General features: G+C 42.7%; 1 protein-coding gene and 1 long non-coding RNA gene across 8 annotated transcripts in view; one reads left to right on the top strand and one right to left on the bottom strand.

The window, feature by feature from the left end:
* Positions 1–1,616: 1,616 nt before the first annotated feature.
* SLC14A1 (solute carrier family 14 member 1 (Kidd blood group)) overlaps positions 1,617–23,096 on the bottom strand; it is a 59,446-nt gene continuing 37,966 nt past the window's right edge. For 6 of the 7 annotated variants that reach the window (XM_031658799.1, XM_031658800.1, XM_031658798.1 and 3 more), the window contains 6 exons: positions 19,972–20,100; positions 17,742–17,934; positions 15,288–15,435; positions 14,933–15,067; positions 6,406–6,455; positions 1,617–4,989 (listed from right to left, as the gene is read on the bottom strand). In XM_031658799.1, the coding sequence (XP_031514659.1) occupies positions 4,816–4,989; positions 6,406–6,455; positions 14,933–15,067; positions 15,288–15,435; positions 17,742–17,934; positions 19,972–20,100 (829 nt within the window). In that variant the 3' untranslated portion in view covers positions 1,617–4,815. The remainder of the gene's footprint in view (positions 4,990–6,405; positions 6,456–14,932; positions 15,068–15,287; positions 15,436–17,741; positions 17,935–19,971; positions 20,101–23,096) is intronic. The other variant, XM_031658801.1, reaches the window with a different exon arrangement.
* Positions 13,468–23,096, top strand: part of LOC116271474 — a 96,921-nt gene continuing 87,292 nt past the window's right edge. The window contains exons 1-2 of the long non-coding RNA XR_004180063.1: positions 13,468–13,577; positions 16,786–16,916. This is a non-coding gene — a long non-coding RNA (uncharacterized LOC116271474). The remainder of the gene's footprint in view (positions 13,578–16,785; positions 16,917–23,096) is intronic.

Raw genomic sequence — 23,096 nt, 5'->3', positions numbered from 1 at the left:
CTGGATTGAAGCATGAGAAGGATGGGATTGGCGAGGAAGAGTGTGCAGTATGAGAGGAGAAGTGACCCCTCAGTGCTCCATCGACGGTGTGGCACCACCATTCACCTTGTGGCCCAGTCTAGAAATCAGGAAGCCGTCCTTGACACCTCCCCCTCCCTCACCCTGCAAATCAACTCATCACAGAGTTCTGGTGATTCTGCTTCCTGTCTCTCATATCCATGAACGTCTCTCCATCACCACTGGAGTCCAAGCCACCATTACTTCTCTCCTGCACTATTGCAATGGCCTCCCAGTTGGTTTGCTCAATTCACTCCAGTGCCCTTTCATTCACCATAATCCAGCCACAGCAATCTTTTCACTCCTTGAAAGCACCAATCTCCTTTTCTTAAGGCCTTTATCCACACGGTTGCCTTTGCCAAGGGTACTGCTCCCTTCACGTTCCACCTTCCTCCACCTCCTGCCTATTCCTTAGATTTCTGCCTAAACCTCCCTTCCTCAGGGAGGCCTTCCCTAACTACCCACCCGTCACCCTATTGACCTTTGGGGCCTCAGAAACTTAACTTTTTTGGAGCACCATGGGGAGGGTGTGTGATTGGTGACATATAAAGTTTGGTAAATAAAATTTTAGAAGATTTATGTATAAAAATTAGAATTATCAACTAAAATGAGAAATGTAACTATCAAGGATCAGAGAAGCTCATCAGTGTGGATACATGTGTTTTTACCCTGTAAGACAAGTCTACATAGGAAGCCAAATAGCTTGTGAGTACAGGATTGGACAAGGAGCATTAATTGCTTGGTCTATATAGTTCAGTTTACTAAACCATAATACCCCAGTGCCATTTCCACCACAGAGCTCACCCTTGACACCTGTGGCTGTCCCATCCCAAGTTCCAATACTGAAGACCCCCTTCCTAGGTTTTCTTCTTCTCCTGAGCCTCAGTGGTTGACTTTCTACCCCATTAGGTGGACCTAAGCTTGCTTTAGATAAGTTCATACCTACCAGGTTAATATTAAATAAGGTTAGGTCAGCCCTGGGAGCAATTTTCTCTTTTAGGTGACTTTGCACGTGTCTGGTCTGATCTACAGCATCTACTTTATAGTTTAATGAAGAGCTGTGAAAGCAGACTATATTTATATATCGTTCTCTAAAAGTCTATTATTTACCATATTCATTTATTAAGCCTTAAATTCCTTCAGGATCTGCATTGTTGACTGTTTTAGCAAGTGGAACTCTACAGCCTGGAAGCTATCAGCCCTCCTAATAGTCTGGGGCTTGTCAATGCAGATTCAAGAAGATGAAACTAAAGAGTGAAGCCTTTTGGAAGGAACAAGTTAGATAAGGAGAAAGGCTGAAAACAGTCTTGTGCATGAAATGTTATGTTTACTAACCACAAAAATATTCTTGTAAAGTTGTTTATAAGAAGCTTCCTTAGAAATTCCTGGTTTCTTGTAAAACTTGGCTTTGATCTTGACATAATATCCATGCTAATCATGTATCATGGATAACAGGCAAGTTGGCCCCTGTAGCTCCTAAAGGATAGAGTGTCTTTAGCATAAGAACCTCACAGCCTGTCGTTTCTCCCCCAGATAAAAGAAGACATAGAATGCCCAGATCACTCTGGAAAATTTATTTGAATTTACCTTGAAACCATAGGTGGGAGAATGTTATGACAGAGGGCACTTCAATAGGGAGACCCCATTGTGCCTTTTTTAGTTTCCTTTTAGGGCTGCTTTGAAACTTATCATTCAAACTTGTTGAAGTAAATTTCCCTTCTTACCGTATTTTCTTTCAAATCTGCCAACCATGGTGAAAGGAGGTAGAAGAGAAGTGCTTCTGTGGCGGAGACAAGCATGGCTGTGGCTTTGGCCTCAGGGGATAAAATTCTGACAAGTGGCTTGTTCTAGAGAGCTGACCCCTGAGGCATGCCGTGGCCCAGGGTCAGCCCTGATGGGGGTGCCCAGGACCTGTCTGGGAATGCATGGAAGTGGCTCTCGGGATATCGATCTCAAAGTGTTAGGAGCATGTTCTTAACAACTGTCCTCAGTTATTCATTCTCATCCCCGAGTTGAAAGAACAATGGATAGTTGAGAGGATACCCAAGGGGATGGGCCTGTCAATCTGAAACTGAAAAGGGTTTACTAAACTATGCATCTGGTGCTATTACCAAGTGTAAGGAAGGAATAAGGATCCTAGCACATGCAACATAAGCAATACTGACTTATGCTTGTGATTGTTCATATACCTGATGGCTATCAATGGCACATTATACAAAACTGAGCTATGAGCATAATTTATTCATGTACTTGCATAGAAATTTGTTATACAGACATTAGGAAAAAGTATAAGTGCTCTCTGCAAATACTTATTTTTAGGATAATAGTAACAAAAATAGCTTGAGAAAATTAATATCATTTAAATTCGACAATGTACAATGTTCCTATTTACAGATTTGTGTGAGCACAAGAAGATCCTACACGGTAGATCTCCGTTCTGAAGATCGACTTGGGTGCATTTTAGAGGCCTCTGGTTCACTCAGCCACAGCCTAGATTCTTCACTGCTGATGATCTTTGGTTATGCTTATTTTCTTTTTTTTTTTTTTCCCCCACAATTCTTCTTTCACACATTCCCTAACAAGAAAGGGTTCAGTTCAAACACTGAAAATTGAGCTTCTCCACAGCAATATCCATAAACCCATGCCAGTTGCAAATTCATAGTTTCAAAGGCTTTGGTCACAGGATTTTAAAATTGGAACAATGTTTGCTTGCTTGGTTTCCTGAGAAAAGGAAGAAGTGAGCTTCTCCCTAAAATATTTGTAGGTTTACTTCCCTATTTCTGTTTATTCATTGGGCAAGCCGTATATTGTGCACTGAGCACTGCAAACTGGAAGTGGAAAAAATCTTCAGGATTCCGACGTTTCACTTTCCAACCTCCAAACTACTGCACCATACATACTGAAGTGGAAGGTAAATGAAGAGGGCTTCTTTTTTAAATTAATTAATTAATTAATTATTATTATTTATTTTAGAGATAGGGTCTTGCTCTGTCACACAGGCTGGAGTGCAGTGACATGATTGTAGCTCACCGCAGCCTCGAACTTCTGTGTACAAGCGATTTTTCCACCTCAGCCTCCTGAGTAACTGGTGTAGATGTGTGCTGCCACACCTGGCTAATATTATTATTTTTATTTTTTAAGAGATGGAGTCTTGATATGTTGCCCAAGGTGGTCTTGAGCTCCTGGGCTCAAGAAATCCTTTTGCCTCCATCTCCCCAAGTGCTGGGATTACAGGTGTGAGCCACTGTGCCCAGTCCCTGAATGTGACTTCTGTTGCTGTCTTCAGCATGTTTGGTGACAGAGCCTTTACGGAACTGGTAACTTTTAAATTAAAGAGAGGAAAACGAGAATCCTTACCCGTATTTTTTTTTTTTTTTTTTTTGAGAGACACGGTCTCATTCTGTCACCCAGGGTGGAGTGCAGTGGTGCGATCTCAGCTCACTGCAGCCTCGGCCTCCTGGGCTCAAGCCATTTTCCCACCTCAGCCTCCCAAGTAGCTGAAACTACAGGTGCCCACTACCATGCCTGGCTAATTCTTGTATTTTTTGTAGATGTGGGGTTTCGTCATGCTGCCCAGGCTGGTCTTGAACTCCACTCCTGGGTTCAAGCAATCTGCCCACCTGGGCTCCCCAAAGTGCTGGGATTACAGGTGTGAGCCACCACACTCAGCCTTTCATTTCTTTTTGGTGGTTCAAATGCCACTGGTTTCTGAGAGAGTGTGAGTGTGCAGAAAATAAGAAGCTTTTTTAAATTAAGAAATTCAACAAGTTATAAAAATAACACCCATAAGCAATCTGACCTTTGCCTTCAGTCTTTATAAGACATCCTCAAATGATTTTAAAGAGCCCTTTGGAGGTTGGTAACAATTCTATGCATTTGTGTCATTTACAAAATCAATTCAGGCATTAAAGTAAAAATACCTAAGCTGAGTATTTCATAAATCCAGTATGTAACTTTTCTTTAATATGTAAGAACAGGTTAGGCCAGGAACTTCTCCTATTTTATCCCATTTAAAACAGATCATTTTTCATAAGGAAAAGTAATCTCTACCTAAAAAATCCTTTGCAATCTCTGAGAAAAGTTGCAATACAGAATAATTTTGATTGACAAAATTCCTTTCTTCCTCTTGCAGTCCTGTCAGTCTGGAAAACCCCAACTATGTCCCATGAGAGAATGTCACACACACAAGGCATAGGGTGCAAGCCATTGTTTGTAGGAAGTGGGGACCGAGCTCAGCTGTCAGCTTGCCCCTCTGTGATATTGACTCTGGCTATAGTGTGTAACTTGCATTGATTTAAAAAAAGTCAAACTACTTATCACAGAATTCTGGATTAACTTCGATTTTGTGACTGTGAGTTCCATAAGGCTTAGTTGGTTTATGGGGTTTAATTTTTAATACTGCTAACGTCATGGAGCCAGCTAAACACCAACAATATCAATAAATACTAATAGTTTGTATTCACTTCCTCCTTCTGTTGGAGCACTTTGACTTTATATACATTCCAGTCTTAGTGCCAAGGCCCCATTCGGGTTTCAAATTCCATACCAGAGCACATCACTTGGATGTGGCTCTCATATGCTTGAGGATATTCCTGGGAGTCGAAAGGAAAATACAAAATGAGCATAAGAACAGATCATAGATGCGTTCGTATGAAAGTTGATACTCATGAAAAACAGCAGTTTGCTGAGACCCTGGAAGTTAGCTGGAGCAGTCAGGCAGAAAGGACTCGTGACCATGGCTACAGAGGGGGCTTGTTCTCACAAAGGACTTTCCACCATTCTTTTCCTGGCTTGCAGGTAGAAGATGCGGTTTTCTTCAGGATAAGTAACTTTACCGAGGGGCATCTTGTAGATGCTGGAATTTTTTGTGGTCATCATGAGGAACAATAGCGTGGCCAAACAAAAGGGCCAGGTACAAGCTGGCAATCCAATCTGGGGAAGAAGAGAAAGTCACATGCTCCTTTCAGATCCCATCTGACAGCTGAGCTACACAAAGCATCCCCCTCTACTTGCACTCAGCCCAAGGGGATGAACCACTGGGGGCATTGCTCTGGATTCTGTGCATGCTCGTGGAGACTGAGTTTATAATCTCAGGGCATTGAGCTGTTGGAATGTTGACATCTATTCTTTAGGGCAGCCACTTATGTCTCTATCTTGTATGTATGTCTTTCTCTCCCTCTCATATATTCAGACTTCCTGCACCAGATGTGCCAAGAGGACATTTGACAAACAGAGATGACACTTGCAAACTGCAAATGGCCCCTGACCACTCTTCACGTCCACAAGGCCTTCTCTGATTAGTCCAACCCACAGTGACCTCTCTGACCTTGACTTATGCCTGGTCTAGATCTTAGACTTGACTTGCTTTATTTCTTTCCATTCTGTCTCCCAAATAGACTCTAAGTTCCTTGAGGGTAGGTCCTCTTTGTGCTGCCCATGGAAACTCACACAATTCTGAGCGTATGCCATTGGTTAGCTCTGGCCTGATGCATGGACCTCCCTGGGGTGTGATGGCGTATAGGGGTACCCTAACCTGACTGCACATCAGAATCATCTGGGGGAGTTAAAAAAAAAAACATGGATGTTCAAGCATCGTACAAGATCTACTCTATCAGAAATACCAAAGGACGCAAGGCCTAAGGCTCCATATTTTCCCGTCTTCCTAGCTGACTCTGGTATGCAGCTTGCCCATTTGGGTCCATGGACTGATGCCTGTGAACCTTCTTTGTTGACATGTGGAGGGTCCCGTGTGCTCTGATGTACTCTCCATCATGCATGCCTGTAATGGGACTTTGGCTTTCTACCAGAAAGATACTGTGTCTCCTTAAGGACCCTCCCAGATAAAATCTCTATGCTGTTGCCAAGAGGGCTAGATATTGCCTTGACTCCTTAGCAGCCATGACAACATCAACATGGACTGAGCTATCAGAAACTGGCCCTGCAATGGAATATCTGGCTTTCTGTTTAAGTAAAAGGTATCCTAAAGTAAAAGGTATCACCTGCAATGGAATATCTGGCTTTCTGTTTAAGTAAAAGGTATCCTAAAGTCAACTTCTTATCACTCAGAGTTAGACTCTGAACTTGATAATATGTTATACAACCTAAGTTTCATTTTTTTTAAACCAAGCAATCTGATATTTGTAACATACTGGGTGATTGTGGTTTGGACTAAAGTTTGCTGTGATGCTGAAAGAAAGGCCAGGGAGTTCCAGCAGAAGGTAGGGCAGTGCTTCTCATGGTCGTGGATCCTGCCACTGGATGCCAGCCCAGTGGACTTCAGGAGCATTTCCCATATAGTCGTAAGCTGGTCAATTACGCGAATGAAAAGTGAGACTAAAGCACACTCACCCTAGCCATAACGTTTGCCATGCCGACTCCAAGATAGGCCGTGAACAGGGCTACAGAAAAAAAAAGGAGAGAGAGAGAAAGAACAATGCTTGGTAGATGCACTTTTAATCACAGGAAAGGCTGCCTTCCAATATAAATCACCTGGAATGCACAGTGCGCTGATTACTAGCATGAGTCTAAAGTCAGCAGTCCTGGATTCAAATCCTGGCTCCACCACTTAGGAGCTCCATGGGCTCTGTTTTAAGCCTCCATTTCCTCACCTGTACAATGGAAGTAAAAGGAATGTCTCTTTCATGGTGTTGGTGTGAGGATGAAAGGAAATAATGCATGTGTTTAGCACACAGTAAGTGTTCAATAAAGGTAGTTGTTTTATGGTTACTATTTTGTTGTTATTGCTAATACTTAAGGGAAAGGCCTTCTATGGAAAATAAATTTCTCTGATGTTTTATCCAAGCATAGCTGGATTAAATGAAATTATCCAAGCATAGCTGAATTAAATGAAACCTATTAATGTTTCTTGAGATAGCATCTAGGATTCTCATATTAATGAATAGGATTCAAAGCTACAAAAAATCATAGTGCTTGCTTTGGCAGCGTGTGTACTAAAAACCAAAACAAAACCATGTTTATAAAATAAGAAGGAAAGAAAGAAGGAAGCAGGAACTGAACACAAACTTGGGATTCCTCCCCTTGATAACATCTTCTCCAATACCATTAAAATCAATGAATAAATGTCTTATGTTTTATTTACTTTGAGTGGCCAAAAAAATTGTAGAGTCAGTAATTTGAGTATATGGGTGACTTTCAATGTAAAACAACTAATGCAAAGATCTCAACCAGATAATTATCTATTCCTCAGTTTTGGTTGAAGAGAAGGCTCACGGAGGCTCAGGGAAGCCCTCAGGTTTCATGGGGATAGCCTGAAGAATGACCTTCATATAATGGCCACCTAGCCACTTGGGCCACCAGAGCTCACCGTTAGACACACTCACCATCTTGTCTCCATGTCTGGTGAGAAATCACATCAGCTATCTTGGTGTGTGGGGATGTGGCAGGACATGGTCGCCAGCGGTGGGGGAGCTCTGTGATCCTCATTTACTTTACCATAGACTTCTGTCCTTTTACCAATATTTTGTCTTTTTATCCTGGTGTTTCTTATTCAATAGCATATCAAATTCTTTCATGTATGAATTGTCTCACACTAGTGGGAAGGGCTGGTCTTTGGAAACAGTACTGGTTTCAAATCCCAGCTCTGCCATTTTATTTGTTGTATAACAAATCACTGAATGTCTTGGAATCTAGTTTCATCATCTGTAAAAAGGCATCTTGAAGATCTGCCTTACTGGGAGGTGATGAATCTCAAATGAGAGCTTCTATTTCCATAAACACAGCTGTTAATGTATCTCTTTCACCATGGGACTGCTCTGAGCAGAAGGGTGCTCACGGCTTGGCTTACAAGGGTTTCTCTCCTCGGTTACACCAATTTCATTCATTGTTAAAGTTTAATCAATTAATTCAACAACTATTCACTGGCCCTCTGCTAAGCACTGGGGTCCTCTGTCCCTGATCTCTTGAGTGCCCCCTTTGCTACAACACCACTCCTGAGCACATGAGGCCTTACTGCCTTCTCTCTTTTTAAAATATCCATTACACTTCTAAGGCTCACTTTTGGCACGTTTACGTCTCATACTGTTATGTTGCTTTGAAGTGATCTCCAATTCAAAGTTGCTTTTCTCTCCATAGTAAAAGTGATAGATTATTTAATGGTAGGTATGTCAATTAAGACTCGCCAAGTAGGACTGGGAAAGCCTTACAGTAGAGGGGCAATTCTGCACAACATCATCAGTTTGTAGGCAATGACCCTGACAACGTTCTTGGTAGCTGAGGGAAGAAAAGGCCCTTGAGTACTGAAGGGGAAACTGGATTTTAGCTCCTCCTGGATAGTGTCCCTTCCAATGGGTGAGTCCCACTGTGATAACCCAACCATTTGGAAGAGATACACAATGTGTTTACAGTCTCCACTGATAAAACAACAACATTGAGATATTCTCTGGCCATGCAGTTGCTCTGGCTTAGAGGCCAGAAAGACAGCAGTGCCAGGTTCTGTCAGAGTTTCCTGAGTCCACTTCCTTATAAAAGCCATCGGGGACTAATAAATAACAGCTCTATAATAAATGTCTGTCACTTATTTACCTTGGCTGGCAGGGTTGGTCTTTTGTTTGGCAGTATCAGGGTGATGTGGACAAGCTGAAACTTGGTGTGGCATTTTACATGTGAGATTTGCTTTCCAAGGGGGGCTGGAGATCTGTCTCAAAAATCCATGCACAGAGATTTAAAAGTCTGATTGTACCCTGTGGGAGCCCAGTGGGCACTCTCACACACTGCTGGCAGCAGTGGAAACTGGTATGGCTTTTTTGGAGATAAAGTTGGCATCCATTGAAATAAAAATTGGCATTCCCTTTAACCCATCAATTTAGCTTCTTGAAAAGAAGGTGAATCTTCTTACAGAAATGCTTGTACAAAGTACACAAGGACATTTGTGCCAAAAATATTCATTGCAGAACTGTTTGTAATGGTTTCAAACTAGAAGCAATCTGAACTTCCCCCAGCAAGAGGGCACTTATCATATAAAGTGTCTACACAGTCACCATCTCCATGGCCTTGAGCAGTGGAGGTTCTATACCCTGCAGCATGGGCCCCCTTTTTCATTAAATACACCAGGAAAAATGCAGCTCCAGCCTGGGCTTCCATCTCTGCCCAGAGACTCACCCAAACAGCTGATATCCTGAGGGAAACATGAGCTCCCAGGACAAGGAAAGGGGACATCCCAGGAGAGCAATACCATAAAAGAAGGACGACAAACTGAACAACTTACAGTTGATATATATATATATATATATATATATATATATATTTTTATTTATTTATATATGAATCTCGCTCTGTCACCCAGGCTGGAGTACAGTGGCGCGATCTCAGCTTACTGAAACCTCCACCTCCCGGTTTCAAGAGATTCTCCTGCCTCAGCCTCCTGAGTAGCTGGGACTACAGGTGTGTGCCACCACACCCAGCTAATTTTTGTATTTTTAGTAGAGATGGGGTTTCACCATGTTAGCCAGGATGGTCTCAATCTCTTGACCTTGTGACCTGCCCCCCTTGGCCTCCCAAAGTACTGGGATTACAGGTGTGAGCCACTGCTCCCAGCCAATAAAATTTAATTAATAAACCAGAAATGAAGAACTCAATGAATGATGTGATCAGCACAATGGACAGAGCCAAAGAATGATCAGGCCAATCAACTGAACTGAAGGGCCTCATGAAAAGATAAAGAGATGGAAAATATTAAGAAAAAGTCAAGAGTTATGAAAAAATAGCATAAAGTATTACGCTGAAATACTAGAAATCACAGAAGGAGAGGGGAAACATGGAAAAGATTTGACAAAGTGAAAAATGATGATGTTCCTAGAATTAAAGGAAGAGATGAGGGCTCACATTGAGAGGATTTGAGTACCTAGTAGGAAAAAAAAAAAAAAAAAAAAAAAAAAAAAAAGCTACGTCTAGACAGATAATAGTGACATAAAACCATATATATATCTCATACGCAAAGAGAAAATTCAGAGTCCAGAGAGGAAAAATAAAATCAACTTTAACAAGAATTAGTTTCTTTTCAGACACCTTAATAGCAATTTTGGGTATAAGAAGACAATGGAGTAGTCTTTGAAGACAATTTTCAAAATATTGAGAAAAAAATGTTAAATCTTGAGTTTGTAGCCAGCTAAACTAAAATTTAAATGAAGGTGAAATGAAGATGTTCTCCAGCATACAAGGTCTCTTTGCAGACCCTCTTTAAAGAAAACAAAACTCTCTTTGCAAACCATCTCTGAAGAAGTAATCCAGCAGTAATTCCAGCACTTTGGGAGGCCGAGGTAGGTGGTTCACTTGAGGTCAGGAGTTCGAAACCAGCCTGGCCAATATTGCAAAAACCTGTCACTACAAAAAATACAAAAAATCAGCTGGGCATGGTGGCGCATGTCTGTAATCCCAACTATTTGGGAGTCTGAGGCATAGGAATTGCTTGAACCCAGGAGGTGGAGGCTGCAGTGAGCTGAGATTGTGCCACTGCACTCCAGTCTGGGAATAGAGTGAGGCTTTTTTCTTAAAAAAAAAAAAAAAAGTACAGAAGGTTAATATGAACTAAGTCAGAGTGAATAAGCAGTTAATAAAGTTTACAGTTGCCTAAATAAGCAAGTACCCAAAACAAAAACTTATACTTAACAACGAATCCAAAATAAAAATTCTATACAGTATCAATGGTTTTACTAGTTGTTAGGGGTGGGCCTTCTCAGAGGAAGTAAAGGCAGATTCGTGTATCAGTCATATTTGGGGAGAAGATACAGGTGTTAATAAACTTAAGAAATTGACAGGAGAAAATAAACAAGTTTGATTCTTAATAAGTTATGCAAAGCCACCAGAAAAACTTTTTTCCAGACTTTTAGATAGCACTTACCGAGTGCTAGACACTATTTGTTCTATGAGTTTCGGACATGCATTAACTAATTTAATCATCAGAACAATTGTATGAATTGAATATGGTAACTTCCATTTTCTAAGATGGGGAAACTGAGGCATAGAAAAGCAAATTACTCATAATTTGCTTACATTCATAAGCAAATATGCTAGTAAGTAGCAGAGCTGCTGGAACTGTCTGGCACCAGAGTCTGAGCTCCATAACCAGCTCAGTAGACTGCCTCAACCATTATGCTACACCAGTGGAAAAAAAAGAGTATCTATCCAAAGGAAGGTGAGTGTGGTAGGAAGAATAATGGTCTCCAAAGATGTCCACATCTTAAACCTCAGAACTTGAGAATATGTGACCTCACATGGCAAAAGGGAATTAGTAGCAGCTGTGATTAAGTTAAAGACCTTGAGATGGAGAGAGTTGCCTAGACTTCTGAATGGACCCAGTGTAATCACAAGGGTCCTTATAAGAAGTGGGCAAAAAAGCCCTCTCTGGGGAGTAAAATGGAGTATTTCCACTTCCTGGTTCAGACATTTCTATACAGATTACATTTTTGTTTTGTTTTATACAATAAACCTGTGCTGCTTCTATAATTGAGAAAATATCAAAGATATTCCCACTTTGGGGAAACACATGTCGAGAGCTTTGGCTTCATCCTTCTCCATGGTCTGTCAAAACCTCATCACCAGCCGGGCGCGGTGGCTCACCCCTGTAATCCCAGCACTTTGGGAGGCCAAGGCAGGCAGATCATGAGGTCAGGAGTTCAAGACCAGCCTGGTGAAACCCCATCTCTACTAAAAATATAAAAAAATGTAACTAGGCACGGTGGTGCGTGCCTATAATCCCAGCTACTTGGGAGGCTGAGGCAGGAGAATTGCTTGAACCAGGACCCGGGAGGCAGAGGTTGCAGTGAGCTGAGATCATGCCATTGCATGCTAGCCTGGAGATCAAGAATTCATCTCAAACAACAACAACAACATAAAACAAAAAAAACTCAGCACCCGCCAGGTGCGGTGGCTCATGCTTGTAATCCCAGCACTTTGGGAGGCTGAGGTGGACAAATCATGAGGTCAGAAGATCAAGACCATCCTGGCCAACATGGTGAAACCCCATCTCTACCAAAAATACAAAAATTAGCTGGGCATAGTGGTGCGTGCCTGTAAGCCCAGCTACTTGGGAGGCTGAGACAGGAGAATCGCTTGAACTAGGGTGTTGGAGGTTGCAGTGGGCCAAGATTGTGCCACTGCATTCCAGCCTGGTGACAGAGTGAGACTCTGTCTAAAAAAACAAACATAAAAAATAAAACAAGACAAAAAAAAAAACAAAAAACGGAAAAACAAAAACCTCATTGCCATCTCCTGTGCTCTCAAAATGCCTTCTCCTTGATCTTGAAGGACATGCTCAGGCTGTCCCCATGCTGGCCTGCACCACCCTTTCCACCAAACATAATTCCTCCTCTTATTTTCTAGCATTTATGGAAAAGCCCCCTTCTCCAGAAGGCACTTTGTGATAATTCTGAATGGAAATGGGCCCCTGGAGAATCCTGTACTGTGGACTTCTCCTTCTTCTTCCACAAAGATTGCACGGTCCTCTTGGGCTCCCTCTCTTGCCTGGCTTCTGCCCTCTACTGTAACACTCTGTGTGCAGGAACTGCATGGATCCTAAAGCTCCTAAACTCCTTGCTCTTCCTGGTACTGTCTTAACTGTATCATGTGTGTTTAATACATATTTATGGCTACTGCCTCCAGAAAAGTAAAGGTATGCATCCCAAATAAAGGTTTGAAACCCCTAACCAATCTCAGACTAAAGCTGAAAGGTTGTAGGGTAAACATTCGAACCCAGCTGAACTCAGGTGGAAACCCCTAACCAATCTCAGAATAAAGCTGAAAGGTTGTAGGATAAACATTTGAACCTAGCTGAACTCAGGTGGAAACTCCTAACCAATCTCAGAATAAAGCTGAAAGGTTGTAAGATAAACATTCTAACACAGCTGAACTCAGGTGGCTACAGCACCTGTCTGTAACCCTCTCCTTTGTCCTAAGCTCGTGAACAAATTTGGAGAAAGAGCACAACATTTCAACAGAACTGTTAGGTTAAATAGCTGAGTAATAGTAAATAACTTGACAAAAATGACATCTACATGGCTACACCCAGCAACCTGAGTTATGTATATACTCTTGCTATAGCATCACATCAAAATGGAATGGGTCTTTAGAAACCCTTGGTACCATCCCATTTTCTGCCAGTGCACAAATCTATTCTAAACCCTGCCTTATACGTGGCCCACCGTTTTCATAACTGTTTAAATATCTTGGCTTGATTAATCTGGTGATAAACTGACTCTAGACATATATTTCCACTAGATTAGAAATAATTTCTCCACATTACACTGTCCCGCCTCCTTTTTGTTCCCAAGTGAATCTCATTCTCTCCACTCTAGAACATTATCTTAAATGCTTACACTTTGATTGCATTAGGGATGCCAGAGGCTATGGGTGAATGAGCTGCCACTCACTATCCACCTGGGACATCTATTAGCTTTTCAGATTCAAATCACATGCAATCTGTTTTCACCTAAGAGGTTGCCATGAGGGCCTGAATGCTACAAAAGGGAAAGCAGAGGAGTGCGGTGGGATAACTCTGGAAGTGGATGGTAAGTGTGGGTTCTGGGTGTGGATTTACCCATCACTGTCCAGATTCCCTGCAGCACATTCCTTAGTCTCTCTGGCCTCAGGACCCCAACAGTAAAGTAAGAAGGATGGAGTGGAGGTCTCAGAATGCCTTCTTCCTCTGATAGGCTGAGTCTGGCTAGAACACTGGGAGTCAGAAAGGATTAATACAGCAGTTCTTGAAATGTGGTCTCGAGAGCAACAGCATTAGTGCCTCCTGAGAACTTGTTAGAAGTGGAAATTCTGCCGGAGTGGTGGCTCACTCCTGTAATCCCATCACTTTGGAAGGTGGAGGTGGGAGGATTGCTTGAGCCTAGGAATTCCAGATCAGCCTGGGCAACATAGGGAGACCCGGTCTCCGTAAAAAACAAAAAATTAACCAGGCGTGGTGGCATGCCTGTGGTCCTAGCGACTTTACTTGGGAGGTTGAGGCTGCAGTGAGCTGTGTTCACACCACTGCACTCCAGCCTGGGCAACATAATGAGACCCGTTTTTGTTTTTGAGATGAAGTTTTGCTCTGTTGCCCAGGCTGAAGTGCAGTGGCACTATCTTGGCTCAGAATGAGACTGTTTTTCAGAAAAATAAAAAAAAATTCTTTCCCCCACCTCTAACAACGAATCAGACGGGGGTGGGGGGGCAGCGATTTGTGTTTTAACAAGTCTTTCAGGTGATTCTGATGCATTCTCAAGTCTTAGAATGGCTGGGTTACTGTGACGCTCAAAGGGGTAAATGTCATCAACCCTGATTCACCAGGAGACATTGCTTTGTATTTAGCTGGAGTTATTTCCCTTTAGTTTCTTGGGTCAAACAACTAGTTTGAAGAACGCAGGACAAGTCAGTTGAAAGCAAAAGTAGTGTCAGCTGTGGTCCCTGCCATCCCCAGTGGGAGGCATGGCAGATCCTCACAGCCAGAAGCAGCGAGTGGCACGACGCTGGGAGCTTCTCGGTGGCCAAGGCCAAGTGTCAGCATAAGCAGGAGAGCCCATGAGCACGGGGGAGCTTTGAGAAGGCATGTGTGGCATGCATCAGGGAAGGGCTGGTGTATCTCTGGGGATAAAGCTGAAGAATAACTGGGATTTTTTTTCTATCCTCCCAAACATCCATATTTTAGGATGTTAATATGACTCAATAGGCTCCTGCCTTCACAGTCATCAGAGAGGTAGGCAGGGGTGACTTTAATGCTCTCAGGGGACGTCACTTGTCCTGTTCACACATTTAGCAAGTGGGCTCAAGCCAGAACCCTGGCCCTGATTTTTCACGCAGTCCGTTTTTACTGCTTGTCCTTGATTGAGATCCTGTAGTCATGGGCAGCCCTCCCCCAGGGGTGTGGGAGACTCACCGCAGCCAAGAGCCAGGAGGTGGGTTTGCCAGGTGAGCGCCACGAACATTCCTCCCATTGCAATGCAGGCCAGAGAGCTGTTGAAACCCCAGAGTCCAAAGTAGATGTCCTCAAATGGGGCTGAAAGACTGAGTCCTGTTAGACAAGACAGGAGGGGTCAGAGCTCAGGACTAAAGGCAGGATGTTTGGAAGGAGACTGAGGGTGGGATTGAAGGTTAGCAGCAAGCATCCCAGGAATTCCCATTGGTCCCTAGGAAGCCATGCTCTCAAGAAAGATCTGGAGCACAGAAGATGCCTGAGGCAATGCACGGGATGGAGGAGGTGCTCAATATTTGGTAAGGGCTCTTGTGCTCACCTGCTGCTGTGCCCAGCAATGATCCGATTGCAGCATGCAGGCACATGAGTGGGGAGGAGAGTAGGATGGCTCCCAGGAAAATGCCCCCTGTCCATGGATTATCACAGCCATATATCTGACCAACTCCCACTGGTATAGATTTCAATAACTGCAAAAGAAATTTTTTTTAAAATGCCACCGAAACAACTGAACAGAAACCCACAGGACACCCACAAACTCCTACAATATAATTTTACACTGGATATACCTTATCTCTTTCAAGAACAGTGTTACTACCTTTTAAAATTCCCTCTCCTTGATTACAGAAAAATCCCAGTCATTCTTCAGCTTTATCCCCAGAGACACACCAGCCCTTCCCTGGTGCATGCCAAACATGCCTTCTTAAAGTTCCCCCTGTGCTCACGGGCTCTCCTGCTTGCACTGACACTTGGCCTGGGTCACTGATAAGGTCTCAGTGTGGTGCCACTCACTGCTCCCGGCTGTGAGGCTCTGCCATGCTCCCAGTGGGGATGGCAGGAACCACAGCTGACACTTCTTTTGCTTTCAAATGTCCACCAGTGCTGAGGGTGATCTAATCTATCCATGCATCCCTTTGTTCAATAGAGAGATTATTATCACCATACAATTTGGATGCTTATGCTAAAGCCAGAGACCCAATACCAGGTTATCTTATCCACAATTTAGAAGCAATTATTAGCAAGTTTGTGAATTTTCTTTTCTGTCATTAAGTGGAACATGTATTCATTTAAACCAAGATATCTTTAGCTTATTCTAGTTACGAACAACTGTCAAGCAGGTCTCAAAACACAAAAATACATGGAAATGTCACAATTCTGCTTTCTGGCTGAGGCCTGAATTTAGTTATTCTGTTCACAGAATTGCAGTTCTCAGGAGCGAACAAGGTTTGACTGAACCTAACAAATGACCATTCTTTACAGCTGAACTTCTGGTTGGGCACCAGACCATAGTGTGAGTTTGACTCTACCCTAACTAACATGGACTCAATTCTTCTAGCCCATGCTGGGTCTTCATGTCTAAACATTTTGGTATTTCTAGACCAGGAAACTTGGCAAAGACAGCATACCCTTTTTATTTTTTATTTTTCCGGATTTGACTGCAGAACTCTGTCTCAGGTAGCCATAGGGTTGGGGTTGGTGCTGATGATGGACTGGTCATTCGGAGTGAGGAGAAGGACAAAGCTGCTCCTGCCCCAGATCAGCACTGTGCAGGAGAACTTTCTGAGATGATGGAATAGTCTGTATCTGTGATGTTTAACACAGTGGGTCCTAGCCACATGTGGCTATCAACCACTTGAGATGTAGCTAGAGAGGTTGAGGAACTCAATTTTTAACAATACTACATCTAAATTTATATAGCCACGTGGGGCTAGTGGCTCCTGTGTTCGTGCAGTTCTAGATAGATTAATGCTATTTTATACTGTTATTTTTCGTGGGTAGTTCTAATGAATCTTTGATTTTTCCTTCTGAATTATTTCCAGGTGCTTCATTTAATTTTCTGGCAAGAAGCTAAAGAGAAGGTGACTTGAGCTCCTCACGTGTTTTGATCACTCAACAAAGAAGACAGAAAAGGGCGTTTCATAACCTGACAGTGGGAGAGCACATTAAAAAGGTAATGTGCTTTGGTTTTTTTGTTTGTTTTTTTGGTTTTCTTCTAATTTCAGGTATTCTCTTGTTCTTGATAGTCCAGAAACCTTAAACATATTTATTACACACCAACAGGAAGAGCTGGAATTTGATTTGGGTTAGCCAGGTTTTCAAAAGTACGAGATCTCTTTATGGTCATCTTTAAAGAGATACATAGGATTCATCCGTTAATACAGAGGTTCTCAAACTCTGGCCCGCATCACAATTTGGGGAGTTTGTTAAAACAGGTTCCAGTCCCCACACTTAGAGATTATGATTTAGAGGGTCTGAGATGAAGCCTGTTTGGGTATTGAAAACTCCCCAGGTGATTCTGATGCCTACCAAAGCTTGGGAACCCTAAATTATTGTAGATGTTCTATGAGCTATGCCATAAGGAAAAGCAGAATAGAGAGGTTCTGTCATAAACTCTAAGCATCCAGTTTTTTGATTGGAGGGAGTAGACTGTGGAAGATTTAAAACCAGGCTGGAGGCCACATGCCCTAAGGGCTGGCTTCCATCACCCAACCCCAAGCTACAATTGAGTGACTCCCAGTGGAACTGTACTCTGGGATTAGCACTGTAGATGTTTAGGAGAAAAGGCAGAAAAATTAGCTTGGCTAAATAGTAATTTTAAAAAATCCCTTAGACCCTAATGTTCTGGAGTAGAACAAATGCTTTAAATGGCAAGATGAAGGCAGAAAGGCCACCATAGTCCTGAGCATCTAGGGGACTCTGACACCTGTGGACAATTGACCAGAGGCCATTGCGTATCTTGCAGAGCCAGGGGGAATGTGAGAAGCCAGTGTCTTACCTCCAGGGCACTGAGGTCAGACCAGGAGATATTTGGAGCTGTAGTTACAGGTGTGACCAATTTGCCTGGAAAGAACGGATTGTAATGTCCTGTGGCTGAAAGGTACATTGACAGCGCCATGTTGAAAGGGAGGGTGAAGACAGGGAGGTCCCATTTGCTGAGCACGGAATTCAATGCGCTTGAGAAAATTGGGCTAAAAAAAGAACAGAGCAGAAGAATGTGTATGTGACAAACCAGGCTGACACATGGAATCTCGCTATACTCTGGAGGGCCTTTATTTCACCTGCCAATAGGCCCCTTACATATTGTGTTGGCAAATTTGCCACAGAAAGAAAACTTGGGATAAATTCTATTATAGAGGCAGTAAATACTACATAAAGTAAAAAAAATCAACTCTCAGCTTATTTGGCTTTTGAAAAATTCTACTCTCGGGTTGTTCAGAGTGAGCTATATATTGAGATTTAAAAAATATTTTTGAAGTACTTATGACATACAAAATAAAATAATGTCTACATAGTTAAAGTCCCCTTCGTCCCTCTGCTTGCTCTTATGTCACTCCCTCCCCACTAGAGGCAACTGTGATCCTGATTTGGCATATATCATTTCTTTAATATACCTATTTTTGGAAAAAAAACCAATCGTTCAAGGATGCAGGTAGTGTGAGCTGGAGGAAAAGGATCTCACAGTCGGAGGGGCAGAGTGTGTGTCCTTGAGCTGTTGATAAATTGCATGACCTAGGCAAGGTGCATCTCCTCAGGCTCTGAACCTATAAACTGGTGGGCTGGGCTGCATGGTCTCCAGGTCCCCCGTAGGTTCTCACTTGACCCAATCAAAAAGCTATCACTTAAAGACCAGAACTCCCATTTTCCTGGATTGTGGAAGGGAGTGTGGTGAGCACTTGCAGGCGAGGCCTCCTTCCCATGAACCTGTTCTTCAGAGCAGGTCCCAAATGACCTCCTGAAGAGGTTGGCTCTACAGGTAGGTCCTCTACACACCTGTGGGTGCAGCAAGGGTGGGTGGCCCTTCTGCAGACATTGCCCACAACAGGCTGTGCTTCTTATTTATGTGCATATTAGTATTTTATATTTAACTGCAATATAGAAAGAAGGAAATCTCTGTTTCCAGGAAAAGGATTTAAGACATTGTCAACATAAAAACTAGTTTGAAGGGAATTCAGTAAACAAAAATTTTCTAAGGGAGACCTGGGGGGCAGGTGGGTAAGAATTCACGTAGGCACAGTGGTTCTCCCAGCATCATCTGGGAATGCATTAGAAATGCAAATTATCAGGCTCCACCTCAGGCAGACTGCATCAGAAACCCTGGGACCTGGGAGCAGGTGCCTGTGTTGTAACAAGCCCTGCAGGTGATTCTCATAGCACTCAAGTTTGAGAGGCAATGATGGAGGAAGTGGGTCTCAACTTTGGCTATACTTTAGAGTCACCTGGGAAGCTTTAGCACTCCCAATGCCCAGGTGCTACTGCAGACCAATGACAGTAGAGTCTTGGGAGGGAGGAGTCAGGTGTATGGGGGCCACGTGCATCAGTGTGTGTCTACCAAAAAGACACCTGCATTTTTATGTCCATTGCAGCACTGTTTTCCGCTCTCCACAGAAGTGTTAATGTGCAGCCAGGGTTGAGAACCTCTGGTTGAGAGATATTGGTGGATATGTAGCCAGATCAGACAAAAGGCCAAATAACTGGTTGTAAGGAAATATACATCTTTTAAAATGGTTGTTTCTGTTTCCAATAGACAGAATCTACTGGAATCCAATTTTAAATTTACAGTTTTAACTGTTTATCCTCCTCCTGCTCCTCTTCCTTCTCTTCCTCCTCCTGCTCCTCTTCCTCCTCTTCCTCCTCCTCCTCCTCCTCCTCCTCCTCCTCTTTCTTTTTACTTAGCCCAAGCAAGGAGGTTCTAGGAACTGGAGTGCAGTGATATAATCATAGCTCACTGCAGCACCTAACTCCTGGGTTCAAGTGATCCTTCCCCCTCAGCATTCTGAATAGTTTGGATGACAAGCAAGAACCACTGCACCTGGCTAACCATTTTTAAGTGTGCAGCTCAGTGACATTAAGGACAATCACATTGTTGTGCAACCATCACCACTATCCATTCAAAGAATATTGTTCATCTTGCAAAACTGAAACTCTATGCCCATATAACAACTCCCATTCCTTCCTCCTGCCATGTTTTTTTTAAAAAGGCATTTTGAAAACCAATGGTAACTTACCAAGTCATGGACATGGCACATACAGGGAGTAACAGCCACCAGAAATAGTCTCCCTTGTCCGAAAAGACAGCCATGAGTATTCCCACCAGGGTGGCATTGTAGCCATAAAGCCCAGATGCTGTTAATGACCTGAGGGGCAAGAGACACAGCATGGACATTTCCTGGGTGGGCTTCGGTTGCACTTGCACATAAATAACACTAGTAACTTCCAGATCATATTCATATTAAAACATGAAATTATATTTGGAAATGTATCTCAAAGTCTAAGCATCGTACAAAAACTAATAAAGACATTAAGTGAAATATACATAGATAAAAATATAAATGTGCATTTAGATCAGCAGTCCCCAACCTTATTGGCCCCAGGGACAGGTTTCATGGAAGACAATTTTCCATGAATGGGGAATGGGGGATGATTTCAGAATGAAACTGTTCCACCTCAGATTATCAGGCATTAGATTCTCATAAGGAGTGAGCAACCTAGATCCCTCACATGCGCAGTTCATAATGGGGTTCACACTCCTATGAGAATCTAATGCTGCTGCTGATCTGACAGGGGGCGGAGCTCAGGTGGTAATGCTCCTCGCCTGCCGCTCACCTGCTGTGCGGCCCAGTTCCCACAGACAGGCCACAGACTGGTACCTGTCTCCAGTGCAGGGGTTGGGGACCCCTGATAGAGAACGACTCCCTCTACAGGTGTCACAGTTAAAGACAGGTCTACAGCGGCTGAGAGGAAAGGGGAGTTTAGCAAGGCAATCTGCTCTATTTTAGCCTTTCCTTTGGAAAGTTATTCTTTTAAATCAAGAGCCTCTGACTTGAATAGCACTTTTAGCATATGAAACTGTTGCCTAAGTTTGATTTCTTGGTGAGAGAGATTCCTGAAATGTAAATTCACTTTCTAGTGTCTTTGATCTTATCAACATTAATCTTCCAGCTTAGTATACATTTTTGTGTTCTGATACTTCTATTTTGTTGTCTCCAAACATACATTTCAAAGTTATTGCAAAGAAGAATGATTGCTTTTCTCTTACTTGGAGAAGTACCCCATTTAATTATGTGCTTGTTGAGCACCCAATTCTTTCTGAGGTTGCTTTTTGCTTAGTATTCAATCTCATTTCTTCCCCATCTTCTCCTTCTTTAGATTGAAGGGGTACATGTGCAGGGTTGTTACATAGATATATTGCATGATGCTGACTGAGGTTTGGGCTTCTATTGAATCCGTCACTCAAATAGTGAGCAAAGTACCCGATAGGTAGCTTTTCAACCCTTGTTTCCCTTCCTCTCCTCTGTTGGAGTCCCAGTTGTCTACTATTTCTGTGTCCATGTTTACCCAATGTTTAGCTCCTAATTATAAGTGAAAACGTGCTGTATTTGATTTTCTGTTACTACCTTAATTCACTTAGGATATTGGCCTCCAGGTGCATCCACGTTGCTGATTTCAATCGTTTTTATGGCTATGTAGTAGTTCATGGTGTATATGTACTACATATTCTTTATATAATCCACTGTTGATGGGTACCTACATTGATTGACCTGACACGCCAGGACTCCCACAACTAAGAGTTGGCAGTGTCTGGCACCATGAAAGGCACAGGATCCACTTCCCAAGGGCCTGTCACTCAAGGGTGATGTCTATAGGGGGACAGGGGAGTAAAGATGGTGAAGTGAGTGGGTGAGGCCTAATGCTGGGCTTGAACAGGAGGTGCTACAGCCAATGAACCACACCGCAGGGGCTGGTAAAAGATAGCATGACAGCTGCTTCTTGACTTGTTTCTAACTGGGCCAGGAGGCACCATTGCAACAGGCAAGAGGATGTCACGTACATTAATCGGATGAACATTAGAGGTGGGATTCCCTATTCAAAAGTTCTTTGTCTCCCTTAAATAATCCTTGAGGGCAAATGGGAGGTGATGCAATTTGCAATGGTGCAAGCCAGAAACTGGGACTACACATGACAATGGAGAGCTATGCAGACTTGTCCTCTCAACAACTGACTTGGAGATGTTAATGCTTGAGTTTGATCAGTGGAAAATTAATGGCCACATCTACAACTTGTGGAATGCCATAGTTAAAGCCACAGGAAGACATATATTTACTTAAAACAGAAGATTGCCATTTTAATGCAGTCTTTTCAGACCAAGGAAAGTAAAACATCTGAAACTAACACGTATGACTTGTCTTCTAAATGATATCTGATAAAATATGAGTTGATCATATTTCATTGGAGCAAAATAATAAAGGAATATTCAATATAGCACAATTCTAGACTCTATCCCCAAACTGAGAAGACTTTCTTGGCATGCATTGGAATAGAGTTTAACCTAGGCTATAAAATCCTCTTCTACAGGGGGCAAATCAGACTCTTTGAAATTGATGGAAAAGTGGAGCATTTGCTAACTCTCTCCCCATGGACCTCTTTAGGCAATTTGCAGTGAGTGTTACAAGAGCTTAGTTGTGTAATGACCACACTTGGGAGTATGCATTGATCCCAGACACCTAGAATACTGGTTCCCTCCCTGAAGGAACTGGCCAGTGGGGAACTGTCTACTACCCTGGTGAGAGTCAGCTCATCACTTCTTCAATGACAGATCAATGAATAAAGTGCATGCTATTTCTAATCTAATGAATATATCAGAACACCCACTAAGGCTTCTTAAGTCAGAATCCACTTAATTGGAATTTATGGTAAGTCTTTCCTCCAGGAGCTGAGGTGACCTTGGTAATTCTTTTCTCCAGGAGCTGAGCTGACCTTTGCACTGTCTATGAAGAATGAGTTTGCTAAACTCATCATGGCAGCAAGATATAAAGGGTGTTATTAAGCCACTAAAACTTTTCCTGAATTCATATGCACTTTTTTCCCAAGTAGAATGCTGATGACAAATAATTTTATCAATCATTAAAGAAGATCCCTTCAGAACCTCTCCAGGGAATTACTTACAGCTTAGTCCTGGTTAGGATGTAATGCCACAAGAATCTGGCATCATTTAGACCAGCCACTTATTCAGATATCAAGAGCAAGAGACTGTAACTGATTCCCTGACCTCTGACTAAAAACAAATATAAAGAGTTCTGTGGACTAAAGGTTGTTTCTTCTGGGAAGGATGTGATTTTATCACTGTTGCCCA

This window comes from Papio anubis, chromosome 19, assembly GCF_008728515.1.
Source record: "Papio anubis isolate 15944 chromosome 19, Panubis1.0, whole genome shotgun sequence".
NCBI classification, from domain to species: Eukaryota; Metazoa; Chordata; class Mammalia; order Primates; family Cercopithecidae; genus Papio; species Papio anubis.
Note: the sequence above shows the minus strand (reverse complement) of the source record. Positions and strands in the feature narration are given on the sequence as shown.